The sequence below is a fragment of the Molossus molossus genome, unplaced genomic scaffold (genome assembly GCF_014108415.1).
Source record: "Molossus molossus isolate mMolMol1 unplaced genomic scaffold, mMolMol1.p scaffold_m16_p_20, whole genome shotgun sequence".
NCBI lineage: Eukaryota > Metazoa > Chordata > Mammalia > Chiroptera > Molossidae > Molossus > Molossus molossus.
Genome location: NW_023425356.1, coordinates 16,851,193 through 16,871,383, shown reverse-complemented (window position 1 = coordinate 16,871,383; position 20,191 = coordinate 16,851,193). Strand labels below are relative to the sequence as shown.

Below are 20,191 nucleotides of genomic sequence, written 5' to 3'. Positions count from 1 at the left end.
GTAGTTTAGTGGCCAGGAGTGATATCTCGCCCATCCAAGGGTAGAGGGTTTGATTCCCGATCAAGGGCATGTGCCTGTGTTGCAGGTTCAATCCTCTGGCCCTCATCAGGGCATGCAGGAGGCAACCAATCCATGTTTCTCTCACATCAATGTCTCTCTCTCTCTCCCTCTTTCCCTTTTACACTCATTAAAAAAAAAAATCACTGGAAAAAATACCCTTGGGTGAGGATTAACAACAACAAAAAACAAAAACAAACTAACAAAATAAATCATGGGTCAAGTCCAAGAAACAAAACCCACAGGCCCATGTTGGAATTCCCCCAGGTAAAGCCGGGACAGCATCCTGAAACCTTCCGCAGCACAATTAAGCTGTTATTTTAGGTTGGCATGGACTCTGCTGCTGAGTTTCGGAGTCCTTTCAATGAAAAAGTAGAAAAAGGCTCATATTTCAGTTCTAAGTCAGTGTTAAAATCAGCTTCTCCCTCTTTCTCCTCTTCCTCTTCTTCTCTTCCAACTGGCTAGTAGCATCAGCAAAAAACATAACTTCGCTTTTTGCCTCACATTCCCTCTTAAGATACTCAAGACCCGCCATGTTGAAGCCGATAGCGTCCTGGGAGGAAAACAAGAAAGATGACATCGGCTTCTTCACTGCAGTGGGTTAAAGCTCGGGAGCTGGGACCAGTGCGCCCTCCTTCCCTGCCTCAGGTCGTGCTGTTCTCCGCTTCTGACCAGCTCCCATGACAGCCTCTCCAGAACAGACTGTGCCTGCCCAGTGCCGCCAGAGACAGGCACAGCACACGGCTACCTCTATGGACACACACACCAGGATCCCCTCGCTGTGGCACCCCCACAAACAGACTCACCCGGACTTGGCTGACTTTGGAAATAGTTGTTTCCTTCAGTTTTTCGATCACTGGCACAAGCATCTGGTTGCTAGTGATCTGCCCAAAGTGAATCCTAACGGGAAAACAAAAGCCATGCTATGAGGAAGGTAGCGGGCTGGCTCTACGTATCCCTTCTGCAAACAGCAAACAGACACAAGATCACAGCAAAAACATTTCCTTACGGCATAATGGGATAGTACAGAAATGCTTCTAGCAAAAGAGCTGAAGAAATGTCTTCCCTACTATTCAGTTCCAGCTGATGACAACTTAAAAAATACTGTCCTAGCCCTGGCTGGTTTGGCTTGGTGATTAGAGCATCACCCTCGAACTGAAGGGTCACAGGTTTGATTCTGGTCAAGGGCATGTACCTGGGTTGCAGGTTAGATCCCTGGCCCCGGATGGGGTCATGCGGAAGGCAACCAATCAGTGTGTCGCTCTCACACTGTTGGTTATCTTTCTCTCCCTCCCTCCCTTCCATTTTATCTCTATCTAAGAATCAATGGGAAAATATCCTTGGGTGAGGATTAAAAGAAACCCAGAAACTGTCCTAGAAAGTTTTATTACATGTTCAAACTGTGACCTAGAGTACCAAGATGCCCTTGATGAACTTGCTCCTTCACCCTCCATGTTCGCCCTCCACTTCGATGTGACCTGCCATGCCCAGCTGGGGGAGTGACCATCCACAGCCTCGGACACATGAGTATTCAGGTGTCCCTCAGAATGCATAACCTGCCTCAACAGCACACAAGCCACAGCAATGAGAGATTATCAGACATACTGCTGAGTATGAATTTATGTCCTCACAACTTGCCCCAAATTCTAATTATGACACCAGAACAAAATTAATATGTTGTTCTTTTGCTAATATCAGGATAGAATAAAAGGAATAGAGAAATAAGAATCAGAAAACAGGCCAATTCACCAACTTCACTAAACATACTTTTTCTTCTAACTATGGTTTTGGCTGACCAGTTTTTATTTTGTCCTCTAACAGCGTTTTAAAGAATGTTCGATTTGTCTCTGTTCCTGTTCTCTAACAGCCTAAACTCAGGGGCAGAGAGTGGGAGACAAGAATCCACTCTTAAGCCTTTGTAAATATATTCTTCTCAATTACATGTGAACAAGAATTCTTCGTATTTCAGGATATAATCTAATGAACATATTTTCCAATTTAGTTTCCACTATGTATGTCCTTCTTTTGCATTTGTACCTGTGGAGGCCTGGAAAATAAACCCACTATTCCCGAAAAGGCTGCTAGGACACACAACGGACCCATTAACTTAAACTAAACAGTTACAAAGGAGGCCACTGGCCGTTCGGTGATCCGGTGACGGGCTCTCGGCAGATACCAGAACCAGAGCCACCACGTCCGGCTGCAGCCTGCAGACCTGCCTGACGAAGCATCCCCAGCGACATGTGACCTCACAGCACTGTCCCAAGGGCACGACTGATCTCGAAGGATAAGGAATAATTCACGCCAGGCAGCATGAAATGCTGTGAGTCTCTGAAACCGAAACACCGACTTCTTCCCCGCAAAGCGCCCACAGCGGCAGACGAGGCTCTGCGGGCAGCTGCGGGGCGGACGTGGTCTGGCGGGGAACGGAGTTACCTGAGGAGGAAGAGGAGGCACCTGCACAGGACCTCCACGTCGGAGCCCCACTGGATGAACTGCTCAAAGAGCTGCAGGACGTCCGGCACGTAGGAGAAGGGCAGCACGAGCAGGGCCTCCTCCAGCTCACTGAGCGAGAAGACACAAACACTGGTCACGGCCCTCGCCCGGCCATTTCAATCCCTCCACGGCCGCCTCCCACCCTCCGTGTGACAGAGCTTCCCACGCAGGGCGGGAGGGACACTCTTCCGCACTCTAGGCGGGTCCTCCTTCCAGGTTTTGTTCTGTATATTTAGTATCCTACTCTGCCCATGGCCTGGGAGGAGAATCTAACTCTGTTCTTCCAGGTAACCAATGCCTTTTGTTGACTAGTCCAGCTTTCATTTTTGTTTGTTTTTTCAATCCTCACCTGAGGATATTTTCCATTGATTTTCAGATGGGGGTGGGAGGGCATCGATGTAAGACAGAAAGACACATCCACTGGTTGCCTCCCGCAGGACCCTAACCAGGGCTGGGGATAAAACCGCAACTGACGTACGTGCCCTTGACTCAGGAATCAAACCTGCGACTCATTGGTCCGCAGGCTGACGCTCTAACTGCTGAGCCAAACCAGCCAGGGCAACTATTCCATCTTTATATGACACTTCTACCACTGAGTCTTGATAAAAATGGAGTCTGTTTCAGGGCTTCTGAGTCTGTTTTGATAATCAATTGATTCTGACAACAATCTTGTACTATTTTGATTTCCCTAAATTTATATTTATTTTTCCTTTTAAAAATGTATCTTTATTATTTAAACCACAGATGCCCCTCTTTTCCCCCACTGATCCCCTCCACCCTTCTCCCACCCCCACCACCATGCCTTCACCACCCTATTGTCTGTGTTTATTGGTCATGTTTTTATTTATTTAAGTCTAGGAGAACAGCTCCCTCTTGTTTTGGTTTTGGTTTGTTTTGCTTTTCTTAAACTAGCTGTAATAGCATTTTATTGATTCCAAGAGGATTTCAACTGGAATTACAAAACTGTAAATTAGTTTAAGAAAAGCAAAATCTTTAAAACACAGAATCTTCCCATCCAGAAATGCACTGTACGTCCATGAATCTCAATTTCTCTAGTGAAGCCCTGGCTGGTTTGGCTCAGCAGTTAGAACATCGGCCAACAGATCAAAGAGTCACGGGTTCAGTTCCAGTCAAGGGTACATATTTTGGTTACGGTTCAGTCCCCAGCCCTGGTCAGGGTTGTGCGGGAGGCAATCAATCGATGTGTCTCTCCCACATCGGTGTTTCCCCCTCCCTCCTTTTCTCTCTCTCTGCTTCTCCTTCCTTCCCTTCTACTCTCTAAAAAAAAGAAAAAAAAAAAAATCCTCGGATGAGGATTAACAAAATAAACTTGGTCAATAATCAAGAGATGAAAATAATAAAATACAATCTTTTGCCTCAAACTGGAAGATTTTCAAAGCCTGGCGACACCAGTGCGAGCACTCTGGGAGGCAATGCAGCACGCGACCTTCAGAGGCTCACCCCGCCCGCTGATCGTCTAGACGGCCAGACCTCCCATCTTAAGACAAATAACAATGACAAAGATTTCTTTGTAAAGGTGTTCACTGACGTAATACTAATAATAGTAAAAGACAAATGCAACCTCCAACAGTCATAATTTGTATGAGATATTTTTAATTAATTCCATGATGTGATTTGAAGAACAATGATTGTCAGCAAATGCTCAAGAAATCTTCTGTGCAAAAAAACAGAATATAAAATTGTATGCAAGCTGATCCTATTGTGTTTGTGCACAGAAAACAAGCGAGAGGAAGTATGCTACAAAAAATGTTAGCTGTTGCTACTTCCAACTGAATACAAATAATTTCATTACCTACAATATACAGCAGCACTACCCCTCTTTTATCCTTAAAAGTATCTTCATTTGTCCTTAAATATAGAGCCTCCTAGCTCAGCTTCAAAAAGAACATTATAATGAATTATTTTCCATCAAAATTTTGACACAGTTAAACCTATAAGGATGATTACCAATTATAATTTCTACTTATCTCATGTTTAGACACACTCAATAAATGTTGTTAGCTGACATATCATAATAATTGTGCACTGAGACTCACCTTGACCTGATTCCTTTAAAAATCTCCAACACATAAGCTGAAGGCTACAAAGGAAGGACAACGGCGTTAGTGACACTCCCGATGGGCTCCTACTCTACTCCAGGACCCCTCTCGTGCGACACAGTGTTCTAAGATGGCAAGACGGGTATGGACCTTGCATTAGTCAGATCTGGGATCACAACCCAGCTCTGCCACTTACAACTACATTACCTTCTAAGACATGTCAGTTTCCTAACTAAAAAATGAAGACTCCCTGACTCACGAGACCATGTATGAATGAGACATGCAAGTGCAGTCCAGGGACTGGAGGCCATTGACAGCACACGTTTCCCATTACTCTCCCTCTCTCCTTTATCTGACTGAATCCTGCCAACTTTTCCTCCTAAACCTTCCATTTCAAAGTTCATGTAGATGACCAGACTCTTCAGAAGGCTTGGGACACTGAACATGCGTAAGCAGTAGACGACAGAAGAGTGCCAGTCCAGTCCAACCAAAATGGATGACTTGGAAGTTACACTAAAATGGTCCTTTTGAAATTCAAAATATTCTAGCAAACACCACCCTTCAAGAGGAATTTTTAAAGACAAAGTATTACCCCTGAGAGCGACTTTGAATAAGCAAGAGAAAACCATTAGACATTCTACTCACAGAGATATTGCCATAAGCCATCAGGATGGGGTTGGTGGGAAGAGGAACCTATGAAGAAATGATTAAATCCAGTCATTAAAAAATGAGACTCTGATAGTGCTTGTCACAGGCAGGGCGAAAAGATAAAAGACTGATGCCAAACCCGAAAGAGTGAGTGAAAAAAAAGTACCAGGTCTTTTACTTCTAGTTTCAACAGTGCTTTCGACTGAGTTTGGGCAATACATTTCATCCAGAAATCTGACATGGCCACCCTGCCCCCTGAACCAAAGTAGGAGCATGAGCATCTACTCAATACAATAATCACCTCAGTCTGCACTTTCCTACACCCCTGCCTTTTTCTAATCCTCACCTGAGGATATTTTTCCATCTATCTTCAGATAGAGTGGGAGGGAGGGAGAGAAAGAGAGAAACATCAATGTGAGAGAGACCCATTGCCTGGTTGCCTCCCACACAACCCCGACCAGGGTGGGGGATGAACCACAACCGAGGTACGTGCCCTTAACCAGAAACAAACCCACAACTCATTGGTCCGCAGCCAATGCTCTAACTACTCAGCAAACAGGCCAGTAGTACCCTTCCCTTTTTATTAAGACCAAGCTTAAGAGCATTGGCCTGCAGACAGGAGGGCCGAGGGTTCAACTCCCGTCTCTGGTTGGGGTCGTGGAGGAGGCAACCAATGGATGTGTCTCTCTCACATAGATGCTTCTCTCTTTCCCTCCACCCCTCCCTCTTTTCCACTCTATCTAAAAACCAGTGGAAAAAAACAAAACAAAAACCAAGACCAAGCTTCCGTTCTCCCACACTTCCTCAATTCCCTCTTTCTATGTTTGAATTAGAACAAATTCTATTACCTTTCTCTCATTTCCTGATCTGAGGCATTAAGTCCTGAAACTATGGTTTTCTTCTCGGAACTGTCTGTCTATAAATGTCTCCCAGAGTGTAACTTGATGGGCTATCTCACCTCTTTCTCTGCAGCTTTACAAATGGCTCTGTGTTCTTTCATTTTTGCAGTTTCTTCTCGGTATAGTTCAATAGCCTCCATGATCCTCTCAGCCTACACAGATGGTGACAAAGGACAGACGTCATCACAACACACTCCTTCGTCCCAGAACACTGCGCCGGGAAGGCCCACTGGAAATCACCAAATAGCTTGACCGGTTTAATAAAGATGTGCCAGTAGAGTGGCAAACGGCACGCAGACATCTCTGGTCTTTCTTTTTAATTTTCAGGGAGGAGACTAACGTCTGGATCCAGGTAAGAGGGGATGAGCCCCAGGGGGGCAGCGCCAGGGGCGTCTGCAATCGCTGCCTCCGGAACTCGAGCGTCCCTCTCTGGGCGGCGCGCCGACCAGAGCACCACCGTCCTTGGTTACAGAGAGGAAACGGAGGGTTTGATCCCATCTATAAATTCGGTCAACATTTTGCCGCAGAAGGACTAGGATGTTGATAAAGACTTTTACTAAAAAGTTTGGATCCAATGGAAAAAAAAAAATCAACTTACTGCTTTGACTGTTTCAATAGTTTTCTTTCCAGTAAAGTAATTTTCTCCTTGAGTCTCCCCTGGTACCTGTCAAAAACAAAGAGACCCTTGAATAATATTGTTGACAAGCATTAAAGAACCAATAAATTAATCTTATATCCATAAAAGAGCAGACACTATTATAATAATAATACTGGGTTATCAGCTACAATTCATTGAGGACTTAGTAAGGTCCAAACACTATGTTAAGTATTTTACATGTATCATCATAAGAATATCTCCCTGTACAAATGTTTAAAAATAATGCCCAATTTCTTAAATTTTTTCTGATTTTTATTTTTGTACTACAGTTTCCTTCAAATAAATAAATAAATAAATAAATGCCAGAATGATAATCAGTGAATGCCAAATTTGGTCAATCATTAAGCCCATAAAAAAAAACAGGTTACATATAGTTGAATAAAAAGACCTAGACCAATTCTGTTTTTTTTTTTGCATTCATCTTTAGATAGAGCGGGAGGGAGAAAGGGAGGAAGAGAGAGAGAGAAACATCGACGTGAGAGAGACACATCGACTGGCTGCCACCCATATGACCCCAACCCGGGCTGGGGACAAACTGCAACTGAGGTACATGCCCTTAGCGGGAACCGAACCTGGGCCTCTCTGGTCCGTGGGCTGACGCTCTAACTGCTGAGCCAAACCGGCCAGGGCCCGATTCTTTCCCACATCAGATGGTGATGACTTCAGTATTGGGCCCCAATTCTAATTCCATCAGAAATTCTTGAAATCACAGTAAATTCCAGTAAGATAATTCCAGGGCACAAGCCCAGGATCCTAACAGATCTACTTACTGCTGGCTGGTCTTCTTTGGCCACACTCTCCTCGTATTCTGCTTCCCTTTGCTGCCAAGAGACAGACAGAAGTTAACCGGAAAGAGAAAACACGGTCTCCGCGTGAAGTGAGATGGGAACGAGACAGGGAGAGGCTGCTGCTTTAAATGCCATCGCGGTGGCATCTGTCTCTGCCTGGCTGCTGAAATGGCGACAGCAGTCTTGGAACAGCTCCTGGAGGTCCCTGGACTTGCACCGACTGAGGCGTGACTGCACTAGACAGAACTTCCGTTGGGAAAGCGTGTCAGACACCCACCAGCGTATTTGTGACCAGGCCTGGAGTCCTCCTTACCATCTCCCTCTCTTCCTCAAGAATAAGAGGCTCCCTGGTTCTCTCCCAAAGTCTCAAAGATTTGTCATGGGACGATGATACGACGTAGTCTCCATTGGGGCTGACGGCCAAGCACCATATTTCCTGGTGGTGCCCCTGGAGAGAAAAAACAAGCCCCGAAACCCTGAGTGAGAATGCTGTCCACAGACTCCACCTGCTTCCATTCGCTGAGCTCAACACTCGGCCTTCGAAGTCCTTCTTCAGGACCGAGCAAGCAAACAGCAGGTTACCTCCAGAGTCTGTATGTGCTCAAATCTGTCCGCGTCCCACTGCTTCACCTTACGGTCCTTCCCGGCCGTGAAGAAGAGGTGAGACTTGGGTACAAACTGTAGGTACATCACACTGCAACGCAAGGAAGTATTCAAATGTCACCCAATTCCCCATTGGCAGAGAGTCTTACACACACAGCTTTCCAATAGTTATTGTAGAGTGTCTTATCTGTACTTTAGGATTTTAAATATGTGACTGAGATACTAAATAGCAGACACAGATGCGCAAGGGAAATGCAGGTGGCTCAAAGGGAGGTGTCTGAGACTGCGCCCACCTGTCATCGTGTGCAAAGAGAGACTTGTGGCAGTCCCCAAAGTCCAAGCCCCAGATTTTTACGTTCCTGTCGGCAGAGCCAGTTGCTATGAGTGCTCCATCCTGAGGCAGAAAGGAAACACACATCACTTCACCTGACTATCCGAAACTCGACAGAATAAAGAAGCTAACCAGAACAGTTAGCCCCTTTCTCTCCAAAACAATAAAATCAATGCCAAAAAGGTAATTCCATTTCTCTACCAAGAGCACCTACTTTCTCGCTTTTATCTACAGACCTACTTAAAAGCTTGTTCAGTGAAAGCCAGCAGTCTGTGGCTTAGATGTTTCTGCACTGCTTCAGGGCAGTGCTGTGCCTGGAGGGGCGGTCTATTTACTCTTCAAGTAGGTAGGGAAAAGAATCTCTTGTCTGCCACAGGAGCTGGGGCAGGGAAAGAGAAGAAAAAAATGAGGATGGGAAAGAATCTGCTAGAACGTTGGGACCTCGCCTTTTATCTCATGTCCCCCATCAACATTTCTCTTCTTCCCTGTTTCAATGCCTAGTTCAAATGGCTGTTATCAAGAAAATTGAAAATATTTTTTAACAGCAATTCATTCTGTCAATGCACTGACCACAGACAGCTGGAGCACAAGGCCAAGACTTTCATATGACCAGATGTTGTCTGCTTAGGTCCACCTTCCTCACGTTCCTTAAAAGCAAAGGGTGCTGCCTTTTAATTTTAGGGTGCTCTATCAACTATAGTATTTTAGACAAACTACTACTTGGAGAACCTGCAACAGGGAGCTAGTTATAAGGATTAAGAAGTATAATTATAATATATATTATTTTGATTTTGCAGGGGGAGGAAGATATACAACAGAATGAAAAAATAAATACTCTAAAATGAAGATATCAAACCAAGAACTAAGAAAATGCTTTACAAAAACAACTTGTTACTGGGATACTATTTAAATTTTACTTACATAAGAGATGTCCATGCATATAACAGGCAGTTTGTGTCCATACAGCGAGAGAAAAAACTAAACATTAAAAAAGAGAATATAAATAATTCAAGTTTGTTTATGAAATACAGGCATAATTTGTTACATGTGAACTTAAAATATAACTTTAAAATACAATGCTAACACTACCTAGGTTGCTCTACGCCTTTACTTTCAAAGAAGACACACCACAGAGGCGGCCTGTACTTGTCTCGCAGACGACCCTGCACGCCCTGGCCAAGGTCAGGCAGCACAGCGGAGCCAGGAGGGCCCGGGAGCCCACTGCCCCCGTCAGAACGCAGCACACACACTCCGGACCTCCCCACTGGCAAGACCAGGGCACTTATCTCACACTCTCCCAGGTTCGGTCCAGTCCCACCAACTCCAAAGACCTGACACAGAGCCGAGTGGGACCACTGCCCAGCACACCCAGTGATGCTGACACCACTGGCCAGGACAGGGCGTTCTGTCCAGACTTTCTGAACACGTGAAATACAGCTTGCTTTAAACAGAAGTTATAAACAAAAGGATTTTAAAAAAACTCTAGCTTTCCTAGTGTACCTACAATATTTTTTTGATCCACACACAAATTTTTAGAAGTTACTCCTGCTGGGCGCAGTCAAGGCCACTTCTTATTCTCTACAGTCTCCACCCAAGGTCAGTCAGAAAGGAAGAAAATACTCCAGGCGTAACCCCTGTACCTTTAAGGTGTCGACATAGAAAATTTTCACAGTGCAGTCCAGCAAAGACACAGCCAACAGCTTCTCGTTGGGTGAGTACCTGACACACAGAACATCTTCATCTAGCTGCAAGGTTCGGGTTTGCTGCACAGAAAGCCTAGCATCACAGAAATCATCCGGAAAAAAATAATGAGTCTTCTACGAAGGCAGACAAAAATTCCTGAAAACTCTCTGGAGCTCAACAGAAATACACAAAAGTCAATTTAGTGGTTCCCCATTTTCACTCCAAGAAATGGACACATATAAAAAATGTCTACTTACCTCTTCTGGGTACTATTTTCATCTTTCACCAACTCAAAATCCCAGAACTTGACAGATTTATCTGCACCACCTGTCACAAAGCCACGCTGAAAACCAAGTGACATTTCAGTTAAAAAGTATTTTAGTACAGAAACCTGGAGACACATCAGAAGAATATAAAAGACCGTCTGTATTTCATGGCATGGGTAAGAATGAAGAAAAACGTGGTTTCTCTCTAACCCCTTTCACTCTCTTGTGCGGCTGCTGCCAGACCTTACCTGAGAATTCCTAGCAGACACTAATGTGGACACAACAACTAGTGGAAAGTTCCAGTTAAACCTTCGTTCAGCATCAGGAAGACTCAGTGAACACAGGGCTTCTACTCCACCAAAAAGGGCAACAGTCTAAAGAATTTGCTACTAAGTAGGAAAGTAGTTTGACAAATAAATAGATGGGATAATCTAAATAAGTTTGTTCAGCCCAGCTGGTGTGGCTCACTGGACTGAGCATCACCCCATGGACTGAGAGGTCCCAGTTCGATTTCCGGTCAGGGCACGTGCCCGAATTGTGGGCTTGATCCCCAATAGCGGGCCCCCAGGAGGTAGCCAAATGGTGTTTCTCTCTCACATCGATGTTTCTATTTCTCTCTCCCTTCCTTTCTCTCTAAAAAAAATTAAAATCAACAAAAACATATTTTAAAAAGTAAATAAGTTTGTTCAAAGAATTCAGCTCAGAAGAATATACACTTACCCCTACAATGTCCCTGCTTAAAATGTGCTCGAAACCATTTTCCAATATCAAAAAATTAGCCTCGTCACATTGTAGTGTTGGTGTAAAGTATCTAGGACGTGGAGGCAGAAAACCAGATCTCAAGCACCTGGTCTGCCGATTTCCAGGTTTGTAACCCAGGAAACAACTTTACAGTGATCCCTACTGTTGCTGTGGTGATAGTGACCACAGAGTTTACAAAGCCATTGTGAAAACAACAATAAATAACATTATGGATGTGAAAATATTTTGAAAAAGATAAACCACTGTACAGATTTAAATTTTAAATGCTGTTCTGATCCTAAAGGCATTACCCACTCTAAATTCCAGATTGTTTTTTTCCCAAAAATGTCTACTTCCAATGAATGAAGGTTTGCCACCATTGATAATATTCAAATGAATGGGCCATAATCTCTTAAGGTATTTAAAAAAAAAAAAGTTTTTATTGATTTTAGAGAGAAAGGAAGAGAGGGAGAGGAGAAACATCAATATGAGAAACACTGATCTGCTGCCTCCTGCACGCCCCCTACTGGGGGTCGAGCCTGAAACCCAGGCTTGTGCCCTGACCGGGAATTGAACAGGCGAGCTTTTGGTGCATGAAATGACACTAGCCAACTGAGAAACGACAATAACCAACTGAGCCACACCGGCCACGGCTCTTAAGGTACTTTAAAAAAATATTTCAAAATGTTCTGAGCAACTGCCCCATTACTGGAGTAAGTGGACGGTCTCCAGGGTGCTGCCTCTGAAGGGAAGCCCACTGTGAAAGACTTGAAAGGGTCGATATATTTGCTAAAAAACACTGGATTTACAAAGTCACAGATGAACAGACTAAAAGGGGAGCAGGGATCTACTCTATCCTCTGCATTGCATTGCCCAAGGAAATACTTCCTCTTAAGAAGGACCATAAACCAGTGGCAAAAATTCACAAAGGTGAGGCACATGATGTCACGTACTGATGACCAAGGGCAGCTGAACGAGGATTTGTTTCACAAGGGCATATGTGGCATGAGATACGACATCAACAGGAAGCCAAAAGATCTGACAAAATGCGGCTTTCTTTAAAGACCCTGAGCGAACGTTAGGCAGCAGTGAAACCTGACAGAAGGGAGGTGCGGCAGAGTCCTGAGGTCCAGATCTCAGCATCGCGTTACTTACCTGGTGTGGAGACAGAGACATGGACCACAGAGCCCCGTCGTGCGCATCCACAGTCTCCAGCAGGGCTCCCGACGCCAACTCGTACAGCTGCAGCTTTCCTGTCTGTGGAGACACGGATGAGCACAGCTGTAAGGGCTCCTGCAACCTCCACGGGCCACGCCTACGCGGGCCGGGCACGGTTCCACAACCAAGCAGCAACGCTGCAGCCAGCACTCAGGAATGATTCCATGCTCTGTACATGCTCCCATCCAAACAAATGCTGTGAAATCCCCGACCAACGTGCCGAGTTAACCCTCGCAGGGTTGCTATGCTGCACAATTATGGAATCGTACAACCTCGTAGTACTGGACTCCTGTCATTTCACTGGTTTCCCAACTTCAAAAGGGAAATATCATGGCCACAGGCAAATCAGAATAAACATATTAGCAAATGGCAAACCCAAACCTTTAAAGTTGAACCAGTTCTTTAAGTGGATTATCCACTACGATAATCGGCTTAACCAACTCTTCTCCATGTAGTTTTGGCTTCCTCCTCTACCACACACTGACAATGAGTAGTGGCAATCTACCTACAATGCTAGGGAAGGCAACGAACCTAAAAAATCTCAGTAGCTGAGAACAAAATCGGCCACGCTTCTGTTCAGAACTCTGTGCCAGATTAAATTGTGCAGCCGCAAAGCCTGCTCTGAGCTTGTGCACGTGTAGTGGAAAGAGTATGAGGTGGAGACTTGAGTCCCAAGGCTGCCCCTTCCCAATTCCATGACTGCTGGTGAATTCATCTTCATGAGTCTGCTTTTTAAAAAAAATCTGTAAACACCAACCTCTGCACACTGTTGTGGGGATTAAATAATGTACACTAACTGTAGCACAGAGGCTGGGCTAGGGATGTCTTAGCCATACAGCTGGTCTTCAAAGCAATTTACAAAATGGTCTCTCAGCAGCAAACAGCAGATGAACATTTGTTGGAAGAATGAACAAAAACTGTGGGGAACTTTTAAATGAAATTAATCTCTTTCCCTCACACTGACTCCAGGATCTCTCCAACCTATTTTACACTTTGTGCTGGGCAAAGGGTATCCATTGTGTTACACAGGTTTTCTAATAATCATACACACATGGCATTGGTTTATGGAGATAAAAATGACAACTACTTGCAAAGCACTTTTCAGAACTTTCCACAAACCTTACCCCACTTTATTTTCCTTCCTACTCATCACTGCTACACATGGTACAAGCTCTTACTAGCAACATGCTGTGAGCCAGTCTGTGCTAAGTGCTCTGCACGCTGGGAGGTGGATTATTCACACAATTTTACTTGAGAAAACCAAGGCTCACAGGGGTAAGTAACCTGCCCAAAGGGCTCACAGCCAGTGAGCGGAGGGTGGGATGCACACCTAGCCTCCCTGGTGAGAAAGTGCTGTCAAAGACATGTCACTGCCCCATCACACAGATGAGGAAACAGGAGAAGTTACGTGACTTGCTCCAAACCACCCATTTCTTAAGGGAGAGATTTTAACTCCTATTCCCTGTGCTCATTCCCACATGGTTATCCCCCAATCTGATCAGCAGCCAAGAATGAGGACCTGTCAGTGTTTCTACCTAATGCTTCTGCCAACCACGAAACTAGGTACTTAATGTGTTTACCATCAGTCTTCTCAAAACACAATCACGTAAGTGCTCAAAAAAGATGCACAAAAGGCTGCTTACCAAAATCTCAGAATCGTGACTGTCTTCCTTGTAATTTGACATTAGGTTTGACTTCTTAAAAACAAATAAAGAGCCTGGCCAGTTTTGCTCAGTGGTTGGAGCGTCAGCCCAAAAACCGGAGAGGTCCGGGTTTGGTTCCCACTAAGGGCATGTACCTTGGTTGCAGTTTGTCCCCTGCCCCGGTTGGGGTCATGTGAGTGGCAACCACTCGATGTATCTCTCTCACGTTGATGTTTCTCTCTCTCTTCCTCCCTCTCTCCCTCCTGCTCTCTCTCAAGATAAATGCAAAAATGTCCTCGGGTGAGGATATTTAAAAAAACAAAAAACAAATAAAGAAAACAAAAGACCTTCAAAAAAGGGACAATGAAATAACACCCTCACATTATCCAGCTCAAGTAAATTTCCAATATGCTAAAAAAGAAATCAAATTTCTCAAACATTTTTAAGAATAATGAGTAGAAAAACCAAAATCCAAGAAAAGTCTAGTTTACCTTTGTTCCTATGACCACCTGCCTATCACCAGGTACAAAGAATGAACAAAGTGCATATTCACAGGTCATTGTGCGAATACACTGCAGTGTAGACCTGTGTGAGAGAAGGAATAACATTAAAGTACCAAATGGCACCTAACTGTTTTCATTGCAGGGGCCTCCCGATCCTAAGGGAGTATACATAGCAAGCAGAGAAAAGCATCTGCTGGCCCAAGAGAACCCCATCTGCCAGTACACAGAAGTAAGTGAGTCCACAGGACTGCAAGTCAAATGGGCTTACTAGTATATATCCCCACAAGTTCATTTTATTGGACTGTAAACATTCATCCACTCAACAAATATATATCAAATACCCACTTCACTCATCAAACATTTACTGAGCACTCTTTATGAATGAGACAAGTAAGTGTTGGTCTATCGGGTGACAGACAGCAGGTGCTATGGAGAAGCACAATGTGGGGGGCTGCAGAGTGCAAGGGTGGGGGAGGGTAGCAGGACTGCCATCTGATGAGAAGACGGAGAAAGCCTGTCGATGAACGGGGAAGATGGCTCCAGGCAGGGAGAACAGGAGCGCAAAAGGCCTGACACAGGCACCCTCGTGGTGAAGGGAGAACAGAAAGGCCAGTGTGGCTCTAGTGGAGCGGAGGGTGCCAGTGAGGGAGAGGTCTGGAAGGACTATGGCTTTTAGTTGGAGTGGGAGGGAGCTACTAGAAGTGATACAACTGCCACTAGAAAGACTCCCCTGGCTGCAGTGTTGAGAATGGACTGAAGGGACCAGTCAGGAAGCTCTTGCAACAATCCAGACGAGAGATGATGGTGGTGTGAATCAGGTGCAGGCAGGGCAGGTGACGAGAGGTGGCTGGATCCTGGTTAAGTTTGGAAGGTGAAGATAGGATTTGCTAACTAACTGGACATGGGATATGAGACAGAATCAAGAATGGCTACAAGGATTTGGACCAGAACAAATGGAAGGAAGTGATTATGTACTAAGACGGGGAAGTCTGTAGGAACAGCAGGTGGGAAAATGAAGAAATGAAGATCATAAGTATGTTCAGAACATATAGAAATTTAAGGCGCCTATTAGACATCCAAGTGGTGATGCAAACAGAAAATTTGGATAAATGAGCTTGATGTTCAGAGAGAGGCTAAGGCCAGAGGGACACAGTTCTGCGTCACTGGCATAGAGAAAGCTGTGACTAGAGATCACAGAGTGAGTGTAGACAGGAAAGGTCTGAAGACTCCCCTCAAGCATTCCAACACTAAAGGAAAGGAGGATCCAGAAAAGACTGAGAAGAATCAGCCAGAAGAGGAAGTAATGAAAGTCAAAGAAAGTGTTTCAAAGAGGAGAACATGATCAGTTCCAGGAGAGAGTGTGAAACACAGCTTAAAGGTCACTGGGTTTGGAAGCAAGGTCACCGATGAGGTGACCAGAGCGATTTTGGTGGAATGGTGGGGAAAAGCCAATGGTGACGGATGCAGGCAGAATGGGGAAGTCAGAGGGCGGGGAGCTAACCAGAGACAGATGAGGATGAGACGGGGAGACAGCACAGCCGGTCTGCATGCTGATGGGATGAGCCGACACGAAGGGAAATGACTGATGCAGGAGGAAAACTGCGAGGGGAGATGAGAAAGAACCTCACACATAAGTCATAATCATTGTGTCAGGAGCCCCAACACAGGACGCTGAGGAAGGACAGGCTGTGTGGGGACAGGTGCAGCTGAGTGACAGGTGCAAGGGGAGCATCTGAATGCTTTCTAGAGGACCCCATTTCCCAGTGAAGGAGGGAACAAGGCCACCAGCTTAAAAGTGCTTGAGAAAAGGGGGTGCAAACAGCCACCCAGCCAAGGGAGGAATGAGGAACTGGAGTGAGATTACTGGACAGTGCGAAGAGCCTACTTGAATTTCAAAAGCAGGCAGCATGTCTGCTTCTCTCCAGCCAAGCAAAGCTACAAGCTCCATGCATGGAGTAAGCTTGGGTTTTCTGTACAAAATAAAAAGGCGACTGTTCCCACTCTAAACCCCACGGGCCTACGCCCACAAAGCACTGAAGAAACATCAGGAGGGAACTGCATCTGAGGCCTGAAGAAACTAACAACTAACATGAAGAGTATGAAGAACTAACTCAAAGGGAAGAAAACACTGTTGGATAAAGCTCTAGAAAGTTCATTTCACAAACCTGTTCCAAATCTTAATGGAGTCGGCTGCTGCGGAAAGGACAGCGATGTTGTCTGAGCTGAAGGACACAGTGCGCACGTCGCTGCGATGACCCCCGAGGGCGATCCTGCTTGTCCTCACAGGCTGAGGAGCAGGTGCTGATGGACTCAGGGAATATGATTCCACCAGGTTGTTCTGCAGCAGGAAGACTGCCTTCAACTCCCCTTGAGGTGAATGAATCAGGTCAAAAGATCTGCATGAGAAAATATTCATAAACGTCTTGGCTACCACCTTCGCTCACGAGGTTCACTTTTCTAGGAGAAAGGCTTAGCTGTGTCCTCAATCTATACGAAGTGTGAACAAGTGTAGACTTTTACACATGAGCGCTCTGAGTCCTGGACAGTAGTTGAGCACAGGCTTTTAAGAAATCTGGGCTGAATCACCGGATCTGACATCTACCTTGTTTCTGTGTATCTTTTATAAGCGACCTTAAATCCTTTCAGGATATGAGGTATACATTTTTCTTTTTAATCGGCAGCAGGAAAGAGTAGTAAAACAAATCAACGGTTATCATAATAAGACAAATAGGAGATGATGAGTAAGTGGGCTGGGGTGACACAGGCTTCCCATGATCACTGTCTCCAAATATCCACTGTGTACAGACTGCTTACAAATAGCATGACAAAGCCAACGCAACTCTGTAGCTTACTATTTTTATAACCCTCCAGAAACTTCTCTGATACATCACACACTACATTTCTACTCACTTGATTTTGGCAGAAGTTTTGATATTAGTGACCCGTTGGATTTCATCTTGCAGAGTCATTTCAACACGGACTTCAAGGTCTTCCTCCTCACCACTGCAAGAGTTTAATCTAGAGGAAAACAAGACTCTCATGCTATCACTTGTCTAGCAGCTTTGCTATTACTTGAGTCAAGTTCTGCCTCTGAGACCAACAACCTGTGTGATCTTGGGAGTCACTCAGCCACACAGGATTACCATGAGGATTAAAAATGTAGTGCACGGCCTGGCCAGTGTGGCTCAGGGGTTGAGCGTTGACCCATGCACCAAGAGATCGTCGGTTTGATTCCCAGTCAGGGCACATGCCCAGGTTGTGGGCTCAGTCCCCAGTGAGGGGCGTGCAGGAGGCGGCCAACTGATGTTCTCTCTCATCAATGTCCTCTCTTTCCCCCTTCCTCTCACTCTAAAATAAAAAAAATAAATAAATAAAAATGTAGTATGCGGAGAAATGCTTGTGAACTATAATGTCACAAGTGTAAAGTATTACTCCATTTCAGGGGTGCTCTCAGAAACTGGATTCTGAATGCAACAGCCCATACGATTTCCTGGGACAAGACTTTGTGATTTCAACTATTCCACTGAAATGTTTCTGGTAAATTTTTCTAACTTCAGGACTTTTTAGAAAATCCATTGACCTGCACTTACCAATCCAGTCATGTCAAATAAACCAGAGATCTCAAATGAGTTACCTAGTCAGACAGTTTTTTATTTCTTTGAGAGTCGGTATGTTTCAACCATTGAGGAACCAATTTCTCTGGTTATAACGACCTATTTCAGGGTTATACAGCCTCCAAACTTCACCTGCGTAACTGTCCAACCTGCCGTCCTTCTCAGTCCCAAGGTGGGCACTGTGCACCCCAGTTCCTTCTGTGCAGGCTGCTGTCACCGAGGACACTCGGCTGGCCTCAGAATTAATCACTTAGAAGTGATTTAAAAAACCTGTACAGTCCTTCCAGTTCTGTGTGGCTCTGAGTTCAAGACTCAGAAATGCACTAGTTACGAAGCTGTACTAAAGAGTAGAAATTAAGAACTTGGACTACCGGTCCATAGCAAAATCTCCTGTAGTTTTTAACTGTAATTAGTAATAGAGTAAATATTTTTTTTAAAGAACCCACAGTTTTTCTATGAGAACTAAGTGGGCCCACCCAGGATACTCCATTATCAGTAAATAATAAGGAAACACACTTGGCTTTCTTTCTAGCTTTCTTCATCTTCTTATCCATTTTCTTCCGAATCTCCTCTTTGGAAAGGATACAGAACACTTCTAGTACAGAATCGGTTCCCTAGGAAGACAAAGGCTGATGTGAGACCAGGATGGGCAATTTGTAATTTAGCCTTTTCTCGGTAAGATCTAAACCATAACGTTTCTTTTTCTTCCCTTACTACTCCTATCACCGTGGACAACTCAACCTCTCTGGGTTTAGTCTCACTTGTGAAGTGGGGACACCACCTCCTACTCACAGCATTGCTCTGAAGACTAAATAAGAGTTAATGTTGTGAAACGCTTAGAAAAGCAAGCATTTAATAAATGGTTGCTACTAAGAACAATAACAGCAATTACTATTGTCGTTATGGTGATAGAAGCTAGGATTATATGTCCACACAGTCTCATGATTTTTTAATGTGACCAAAGAAAAGTTCAACTCTACAATGAATATAAAAGAACAAGTCCGAAAGGGACGGCCTGGTCCTTGTTATGTTCTAAGACTGGTACTCACATGGCAAGCAAGCATCCTGCCTGTCTTGTCGGTTGCAAGGTTCACAACTCTGTCCCTTCCTTCCCGCATTATGGAACCAGCTTTCCTGCATGTAAGGATGCGCTACAGAAGGAGCAGCAGAGAAGATGAAGGTTAATGCAGTTCTGCGGAAACTCTGAGAAGGTAGGATTCCAAATGCTATGATAAAGACAGTCCCTACAAGGATGACGAGAATTACAGATTTAAGTTACAATTTTTACTTCCCCACCACTCAGCTCAATTAAAATAAGAAACGGAAATGAATTACATCCTCAGGAGCCTCCTCCACCTCGAGGGTCCCATCCTCTGCTTCGTGTGTGTCCTGTATTCCAGGGGAAGACCCCTTGATTTTCTTGCACTCTGGTTCTTCTTGATCTTCAATCTGTTTTATAAAAATGGAAAATCTGAAATAATGCATTCCTGGAGTTGACTCTTAACCCTAATGACTCAGGAATCTGTCCAGATGGTCACTAGTAACTGCCACTTAGTGATCTCTCTGATCAAACCTCTTCAATGGTAGGACAGTTACCAGAATGTATTAAAAACGCACTACAACAAATGCATACAAAACACTGTTCACTATACCAATAACTTTCCAGAGTACAAGTACTATTGTGTAGTAACAAGGTGACAAAATGATGACTGACTCTTCACTAACTTTAAAACCTTCTTAGTAAAAGATCTACCATATTCTGGAGGGAAAGATCCAAACAGACATTAAGAATTGCATGCATTGCAACAGAAGTTACATTTTCTCCTTAAATAAAGAAAAGATAAGCCCTAGCCTACTACTGTAGAACCTATCAAAACAGCTACTGGTCACACCACACACCTAACTCAAGCTAAACCTAAGTCCATAACATTTTTCTTCACAAAATTTTTGAGGATCTAAGAAAATGTTATAGATCTTCTCAGA

At 44.5% G+C, this 20,191-nt stretch overlaps 1 protein-coding gene across 4 annotated transcripts in view; it reads right to left on the bottom strand.

The window, feature by feature from the left end:
* Positions 1-211: 211 nt before the first annotated feature.
* WDR3 (WD repeat domain 3) overlaps positions 212-20,191 on the bottom strand; it is a 31,247-nt gene continuing 11,267 nt past the window's right edge. For all 4 annotated transcript variants that reach the window (XM_036272966.1, XM_036272963.1, XM_036272965.1 and 1 more), the window contains 21 exons: positions 19,544-19,657; positions 19,258-19,359; positions 18,725-18,822; positions 17,505-17,612; positions 16,760-16,990; positions 14,583-14,676; positions 12,386-12,487; positions 10,481-10,566; positions 10,181-10,316; positions 9,462-9,518; positions 8,503-8,603; positions 8,189-8,300; positions 7,920-8,054; positions 7,589-7,639; positions 6,759-6,824; positions 6,220-6,312; positions 5,259-5,306; positions 4,611-4,654; positions 2,494-2,622; positions 864-957; positions 212-610 (listed from right to left, as the gene is read on the bottom strand). In XM_036272966.1, coding sequence (XP_036128859.1) covers positions 455-610; positions 864-957; positions 2,494-2,622; positions 4,611-4,654; positions 5,259-5,306; positions 6,220-6,312; positions 6,759-6,824; positions 7,589-7,639; positions 7,920-8,054; positions 8,189-8,300; positions 8,503-8,603; positions 9,462-9,518; positions 10,181-10,316; positions 10,481-10,566; positions 12,386-12,487; positions 14,583-14,676; positions 16,760-16,990; positions 17,505-17,612; positions 18,725-18,822; positions 19,258-19,359; positions 19,544-19,657 — 2,157 coding nt within the window. In that variant the 3' untranslated portion in view covers positions 212-454. The remainder of the gene's footprint in view (positions 611-863; positions 958-2,493; positions 2,623-4,610; positions 4,655-5,258; positions 5,307-6,219; positions 6,313-6,758; positions 6,825-7,588; positions 7,640-7,919; positions 8,055-8,188; positions 8,301-8,502; positions 8,604-9,461; positions 9,519-10,180; positions 10,317-10,480; positions 10,567-12,385; positions 12,488-14,582; positions 14,677-16,759; positions 16,991-17,504; positions 17,613-18,724; positions 18,823-19,257; positions 19,360-19,543; positions 19,658-20,191) is intronic.